The sequence below is a fragment of the Nymphalis io genome, chromosome 21, assembly GCF_905147045.1.
Source record: "Nymphalis io chromosome 21, ilAglIoxx1.1, whole genome shotgun sequence".
Lineage (NCBI taxonomy): Eukaryota > Metazoa > Arthropoda > Insecta > Lepidoptera > Nymphalidae > Nymphalis > Nymphalis io.
In genome coordinates, this window is record NC_065908.1 from 5,811,809 (window position 1) to 5,820,442 (window position 8,634).

At 32.6% G+C, this 8,634-nt stretch overlaps 1 protein-coding gene across 1 annotated transcript; it reads left to right on the forward strand.

The window, feature by feature from the left end:
* The first annotated feature begins 651 nt into the window (after positions 1-651).
* Positions 652-8,082, forward strand: LOC126776678 (uncharacterized). Its single transcript, XM_050499300.1, has 7 exons — positions 652-663; positions 828-993; positions 1,221-1,310; positions 1,855-1,968; positions 7,169-7,242; positions 7,423-7,581; positions 7,900-8,082. Exons 1-7 carry the CDS (start codon positions 652-654, stop codon positions 8,080-8,082), a joined length of 798 nt encoding a protein of 265 aa, XP_050355257.1.
* Positions 8,083-8,634: the final 552 nt, after the last annotated feature.

Here is an 8,634-nt window from a genome sequence, read left to right on the forward strand (position 1 = left end):
TTTAATGGCAATAGTCGATAATTAAATAAATGAATAGGAAAACGGAAAAACGGCAACGATCACTTCGATTCGATTGCGATAAAGCGACAATTTGTTTTTTATTATCCCCCATGATAAATAATAATTAATTATCTATATAACTTGATTGTCAAAAAAAGAATAACTGAGCGAGTACTGAATTTTTTTGCCAGTTCTTCTCGGTAAAATCTAAATCCCGAACCAGAAGTGTAGGTATACTTAATGCTTAAATCAATACTAGTATCACTACATTTCAAATGCGTAAAATATTTACAATTTTTCTTCTTTTTAAATATTGACGCAATCATAAGTAACTATCACCATGACTTGACTGCCTCATTGATCTAGTGGCTTGATGTAAGACCGCAAACCCGGAGGTTCTTATTTCAATACCCAGGTCACGTCAGTAAAAATTTATTGTTTTTTTTCTGCCAGAGAATTCTCAGTAGCAGCGGATTTTGTAAGTTGAAAGTATGTACACTCCCGTGCCTCAGAAAGCATGTACCTAAAGCTGTTGGTCCTGCACCTGAACTCATTCCGGTCGTGTCGGATTGCCATCCCATCCCATCGGATTATGAGAGCTAGAGAATAAAGAGTGCACCTGTATTTGCCCACACACTTGTACTCTATAATATGTCCTGCGCAGTTAGTTAATCTCCTGAAATCGGTCTGGAGGACCTTAACTATCAACAAATGCTAAGCAAATTAAACATATCTTAACCACAAGAAGGTGCCTTGCTCAGCTGTGATATATTGACATTACTTCACCGATTGACTAATAAATTAACTGAAACTTACCTATACCTCAGATAACTCCACTATCACCAAGATGGCGTTACGCGATCGAAAGACGTATTGAAGATGAACGACAACTCACCATTCGAGCCGTGGGAGACGGGGCCAGACTGCAACCTGGACATTTCTGGGATTTACCTGGCACATTTTTATTCGCTATTTACGTTATGACGGCTTTGGGTAAGTTACATTATATGTTACCTGCTGTTTTATTTATATATAAAGAAAACATCGTGAGGAAACCTGCATGTGTCGAAATTTTCACTGAAATTCTGCCACATGTGTATTCTACCAACCCGCATCGGAGCAGCGTGGTGGAATAAGCTCCAAACCTTCTCCTCAAAAAGGGAGAGGAGCCCAGCAGTGGGATATTGACAGCCTGTTATTGTATTAAAAATATTTTTTAGGTTTCGGCGCTCCAGTACCGCATACTCTATGGGGACGAACATCCGCATTATTGTACGCTGTTCTAGCGATTCCAACTCATATATATCTAAGTAAGTAATTACACCAACTTATTTAATCTACAAACCACAATACAATAATGCATGTATTGTTATTTGACGGTAGAATAATTAAAAAACCAGCAACTTAATTTATATTACTACTTAAACTTTAAAACGAAATCTAATCAAAACAAACTGGTTTTTTATTTTCACTGATTCTTATATGATTACTGCTGCTATTATTATTATTTATAATTACCTACTGATTAGGAATTGAAAAAGGTTTAACTGTCGACTTTTAGAAAAATATTTTATTTTTAGCAACCAGAAGTGCAATATAATAAACAAAAACTTGATCTTTAAAAAATAGGATAACAAATTATACAAACTGATGCAAATTACTTAATAACAATTAAAATAACATATAACAAAATTTAACACATTTAACAAATCACAAGTCGCGATTATAATAAATTAATTTGGTTATTTTAAGGACTTATTCACTAGCAAAATGGCGGTTTGTAATTGGCGCGCGACTTTTTTTTACAGCGTTTTTGTAAAGTTAGTGGCATCTCCTAATTGTATTTATTTTCAGTGATGAATGCAAGTACTTGTATGATAGTTCACTTGGAAGAATATACGAAGCATTTGAAGGACAACTTTTGCGGAAAATTTCGAGAACATAAAGAAGACTCTGTGAACAAAAGAGGTAATTATCTAAACTCAGCCAAGTATGAAATTATTAACTTGAAAATCTTATCGAAGAAACATATTTATTTTTGTAATATAAATCAGGATGGAAAGATTTAATACCTTTTACAATATAATCAAAGTTTGTGAGGGTTAATTTTGTTTTAGATTTTTTATATTACCGATTGCATTTATATTGAAATTAAAATTATCTTGACAACAACAAAAAAGGATGATCCAGATAAATAAATCACGTGGATCTTAATCAAATCATTGGTTCAAATCCAGGCACTGACGTTTGACGTGCTTAATTTGTGACTATTATTTATAGCTCAGTCGTAGAATATATAAGGGTTAATACTTAATTTACTTTTATGGCCAATTTTGGTATTTTTTTTTATATGCTTACTGATTAAACTGAATATAATTATACAAATATTTTAACTATTGCCAAACAAAACCATTATAGATAAAAGTTACTTATTTGTTTTATATTCGGCCTACGATAAATTTAAGATGTTTTTTTTTTCAAATTTAAACATACATCAAATCACCCGAATTTAAAAAAATAGTAAATAGGCTATACTATATTCCGCACACGGCTTTGCCCGCGAGAAGGGGGGTGTAAGGATTAGGTACCCTAATTCCTTGCCATGTATTGCTAAAAACTCACTTTCGCATTTATAATATAAGTAAGATGAATGCTCATTTACTTAAAAAAAGCTATAGGTCCAAATTTATAATGCAATATAATCATAATACTTTAACAAACCTTACAGTACATAATGGTACAGATAATACAATAATAATAGCAAAATCCGCAAATATCCAGTAACTTGTAATGATGAAAGGATCATTCGTATATGTTAATACTGGCAACGTTTGCGGTTTTACTATTTACTGACTACTGCAGATTAGGCATATATGTTGGTGGGGCTTTAAGGGTAAACTCTTCATTACTAGAACAATAAAGTTAGTTTAAGATGAAAAACACCTGTTATTTCATTTGCTTGTTCATTTAAAAAGAAATATTATCGGTGGAAACTTAGTTGATGCATGTATTACTTTATATTACCTATGTTAAATGTGCTATCACTTTGTATGTTTTCGTAATAAATAAAGAAAAAGTAGTTAAATGAATTTATTAAATAGTGTTTTAATCTATATATCGTATACATCATGCAAGTTATATCGTATTTTAAGTGAGTTTAATATCGAAATCACACAACAATTAAGATTATCATCAATATAAGTTTAAATCAAAAAGGTTTTTCGAAACTTCTAACTTACACGTTCTCTGCGGACTTCCGAACTTTTATCATGAGTTGAGAGGATTATGAATAGTAATGACGTCTTCTATCATGTTTCATACAATAAAGGTAACGTTTTTGCTGAGTCAATGATTCGATTCAATCAAGGGCTATCACGCTTGAATTCGCCGCAAGAGGCGCTAGTGTAGAGTGAGGTATCTTTCTAGATGTCAAATATCAGTTAAAGTTTACTGTTTACGAACTGTTCATCGCGGATAATCACTAATTATTCATGATTGTTGTAATGGTCGTGCCATTCCTGCTTAATAATGACATAAGGCAAACCACTGTTTTAGACGAGTTTCATCTTTTGGTATCGTAGACATTATTTTTTGGAACAAAACAGGACTGCGCTTTTATTTATTTGCTTATTATCAATTATTTGAGGTAAATTCAAATTTAGTGACCGTGCCCTGTATAAACAGATACTGTTTCAACTACAGCAATAGGACCTCACTTACTAGAGGCGCACACTAGTGAGATCAAAAACGATAGCCCCACTTCTTAATTTAATGAATTTTAATTGTATATACTTTTTACTTATAGTGACAAAGGGGCACAGATTATTTCGACAATGTCACGTTGGATGGAGAAGAGATTTGATCAGTGCGGTTGGGACAGCAAAATCAATGAAATTTTGAAGCTACGCATAATAGTATCAATTTTCTTATTAAGGGCTTAACTTAGAACAACAAAACGTAAAAGGCTAATAATAAGATAACATGACATTCACTTGAATTATTTACAGCTCAATTTTATTACATTCAATATATTTACATAAAAATGAAGAAAATGGACTACACAGGAACGTCAACAAACATTTATAGGCCGAGATACTTTAGGAATGACATTCTCCATTGGACATTCTCCAATGTCAAAAATGAGAAAAAGTAGTTTTGGATAAACGACAAGTATATGGGAAGTAAAATTCACATTTGCTGTACATGAATATTGAATGCAGTAAGAAGACTAACGTCAAAGGTTTGACAAATTCTTTTTGAAAAGGAAATGTAAGAGGATACCAAAACAAGAGTAAGATACAAAATAAGGGAAGGAGGAAAATATAAACGTATTACAGCTTGAACCCATTCGTTTTCTTTAATCATATTCTGTCGGAATAATTAGAAAAATAATACAAAATTGAATCATTTATAATATTTTAATAGGACCTTATTCCCGATGCTTAAAAACATGTCTGATTCAATATTTGAGTAAACAATATTTAATCATTTTGACAGCCTCGTTGGTCTAGTAGTAAGGCCGCAGATCCCGTAGTCCTGAGACCAAATCCCAAGTCAGCCCAAAAATAATTATTGAGATTTTTTTGGCGAAGATTCTCAATAGCAGCCCGGAGTCTGGAAGTTGGAAGTGTGTACACTCCCATCCCTCGGAAAGCACGTTATGCGCCTGAACTCTTTCCGGTCGTGTCAGGTTGCCGTCACATCGGATTCTGAGAATGAAGGAGTGCCTCTGTGTTTGTGCACACACTTGTGCACTAAATATAATATGTCCTGTACAGTTGGCTAATCTATCTTGGACTTGCTATTTATACATTAGGCTGATCCAGCTTCTTATTATCTATTTATTTTAGAATATTGGCTATAATTCCTCGTCGTCCCTTTAACCCACTTGGTCCCGAGAGTGGAACTGTTTTAGTTGCCAATTCTCCATATGGAGGATTTTGTCAACTTATTAGTTTAAATAAATAGTCCTTACACTTTGCTACTGCCTGCGTACTCTTTTACACACGTTTGCTTTATCAAAGATGGACAAGTGCTTAGGAAACTGGAAATCTTCACCGAAGATCTCAGGTTTGACTCCTGGTAAAATTAGTTATCGTGTGCTTAAATTGTAATATATATCGTGCTCGGTGACGAGCGAAAAACATTAAGAGGAATACATATATGACGTGTCGGATAAAACTTACATATGCTGATAAGCATTGGCTCAGCGTGAGGAATAATCTACAAATTTATCCTTGTCCCACAAATGCCCATTAATGGACAGTATTATCTATTTTAATCCGCCACAACTTACCCTTAACAAAATTATGGCCTGCGCCATATTGCCAAAGAATAAATAAGCCATCAAATAATTAACGAGCTTCATTAGTGCGGTAATCGATAGTGTAGACATTATCGATTTGCAGTTTTTCTTTTACTATAGCTTAGCAATACTTATAAACTTTAAAAAAGGTTTTATGTAAATTAAAGTATCAAGATTAATATAAATCCTAATTATATATACAAATTTATTTTAGTAGCACGGTGACCTTTTTTTTATCGCTGGAAAAACGCGTTATGCGATTCCCCCGGGAACAGTGAGTGGGTATGTGGGGCTCGCCGATGTCCAAGGTGCCGAGTGCGCCCCGAACATCGAAATACCCACTAAAAAACCAGCGGTACCCTGTCCGTCTTAACGAGGTGCGCCACGGCATCGCTTTCGCATGCTACCGTGGAGCAACATGATCCTTTATACAAAAAATGTTTATGCGGTAAAATAAATTTGTTGGTAAAAGTGTAAGAGAACGTGTTTTCGCGTATATTTTGTATGTTCACAAGTGTGTGTTAATATGGAAAATATTTATATTTGTAACATATGAGGTAAAAAACATAAATAATTTTCAAAATAAGTTATCAGCTTGCATAAATAAAACACAAAGCAGCTCATGAATGAAGATCGAATGACTAACACATATTCACCAAACGAATTTATTTTCCTTATAAAATAGCAATTATGATAAACTTTCCAAGCTTTTAATAACTTACACTACTAACGCTTAAACAAAGTTAATATGTACAAAGTGTCGCAGTATCGCTGAGTCAAAACGTAAATACCTACTCCAATTCTAATTTTCATTGTCTACGAATGTTGTGTGTAGTTCTAACAGCGGCCATAGTAATAAAATAAAATTGAATCACTTGTACTTTTAACTAGATTTTTATTTTTCGTTACATTTAATTTTATAAAATTAGCATTAATATACATAAAACTTAAAATCTTTTGTGGAATTACTTTAAACGAAGATGAAACAATATAAGCGAAGTGCATTATACTTAAGTAATAACGTGCTGAGTGCACTTTGAACAATTCTGAGAATTAAACAACTCTGTGCTTAAGATCCAGTTCCTTAGATCATAACCACAGAATATTATAATCTCAGAAAGTTGTAATTGAAAACTGAAATAGAAAATAAGTTTAATTAAAAAAAAACTTTTCATATTCAAACTTCAATTTAGGGAACATTTTGAACATTTAATTACCAGGACCAAAAGGTAGTTCTATTGACCGGGTCGAACTGTTTTACAATTCAACGCTTGTAGTGTTTACATATAACTAATATCCAAGTATCAAAATATATGTATTCAAATTTTTATCCTTTCTGCACTACAAATAAAATGTAGTTTACTTAAGCTGTTAAGATATTATTATAAAAAATAACCGCGTAGACAAAAGATATAATAAAGGTTTTGGATTGTCGTCACTACCTTGTAGAAACTAACTCTTTGTTTAAAAATTAACAAAATCTTTCGGAATCACCTATTATGAAATTTGATTATAAAGTAAGAAGAAAAATATCTTAAACATTTATGTTTTTGAGTACAATATTTAGATTGATCGAAGATTGAAGATTCAAACCCACTCAAGCACCATTTATTTTCATGAGCTCAATTTGTTTTTATAAATTCATTTCGTCCTCGATCGTGAAAAATTGACCATAAGTGTATCTGTACCAACGCGTATTGAAACAGCTTGATATCCTCCAATCTTGTAATAAACTCATAATTTTAACGTCATAGGTTTTCTACACCTACTATTTGGATTTCATGTGTGCTGAAGATCCTGAGCACAGAAATGTATAGTATAAAGTATAGTAAAAAAGTTTCCTATATTTATGTTTTTTTCTAGAAAACGTCAGCTGTAGTCGTGCCCCTGAAATAACGAAATCAACGAGCAGATTGAAAGTATGCAGAAAAATCATTGTAAGTCTATGTTGTTACACCAATACTTTTGAATTTTAATCTTGAATATATTTTCAAATGTAGAATTTATTTTCTTTGAATTATTAATTTATATTCCATATAAATATGCTTTTATATTTTCTGCAATTTTTTTTTTAATTCCCAATATTTATTCTTGATACAGTATCTCTGTTATCCTAGCGATGTTTCGGGATAATCGGAGCCGGTCGCTGCGTGCCTCTCGCCACAATCTCGTATTACATAATTGGTGTGGTAGCATTCGGAATACTACGGAGTAAGACGCCTTTAGAAACCGCTATGTTTCCATTAGAATTCACTACCACTGGAGGATTGGAACACGTAAGCCTTACTATATTATATACGTGAATTACAATAACGACGAAAACGTTCTTATAATTTTTAACTACGGTTACTGTTTTTATAAATGTTTATATTTATGAAGTGCTTCAATTTTTTTACATTTATTATCTATTTACATTTTGGATTAACCTTATGCACACACGCACGCAAGCACGCATACACGCACGCGCGCGCACTCACACAAACAAATACAAAACCTATGCTTTCATTTTATTATCATGACTTCGTAACTAAAATTATAAATGATAGTTACTAGCCATGAACAGATAATACAATAATATGGTATATTTTTTAAAGGTAGAGGGCTACGTGCGTATTTTCTACGGTTTTTACGTGGAAGGTGCAATGTGTCTGTTGGCATGTGTTCTTGCAATAGTGCGGCGACATGGAAGTTCAATTTTTTCAAGTATATCAGAACCTTGCAGATTGTTTGAAACAGATACATGTGAACAATGCTCTAGCAGTAAAGAAAGAGTTTAATAGAAAAAGAAAAATCTAATTTTCCTTGTGTTTTAATTAAAAAACCTTTACACACGCCATATATTATATGTTTTACAAGTAATGTCGTCATATTTGCTTGAAACATCAAGTTATTGCAAGGAATCATATTTTGCATTTACATATTCTTTCCAGTGACAGTTTCGTAGAGAAAATCTAATTAAAATTATATTATACAAAATATCTTTATATAGGTATTCAAAATATGTAAAGGTAAAGATGTACAAATGGCAAGCATAAATCAAACGATTCATGGATCGGATGTATAATACGTATCTATATATTTATAATAGATATCAATATATTTAACAATCACATAAAAACTCGCTATCGTGTGCTTAAAAATAATGGGTATGAACCGCGATCGTAAAGCCAATATGATCGTTTTCTTCGCTTGCTCAATGAACATTATATTCTCTTTGGGATGAACTAATGAAACGGAAAACTGGTTGGCGTGGTGCCATCGCTTTTCGGCAACCCCAAATGATGCCTATCTTATGAAATGTGCATCTTAGTACGTTTAATGTGTTTTTT

Excerpts from the sequence above, each read along its gene's own strand:
- LOC126776678 (XM_050499300.1), top strand. Across the intron at positions 7,243-7,422 it reads AAGTATGCAGAAAAATCATT|CGATGTTTCGGGATAATCGG; the intron begins GTAAGTCTATGT and ends CTGTTATCCTAG. Across the intron at positions 7,582-7,899 it reads CCACTGGAGGATTGGAACAC|GTAGAGGGCTACGTGCGTAT; the intron begins GTAAGCCTTACT and ends TATTTTTTAAAG.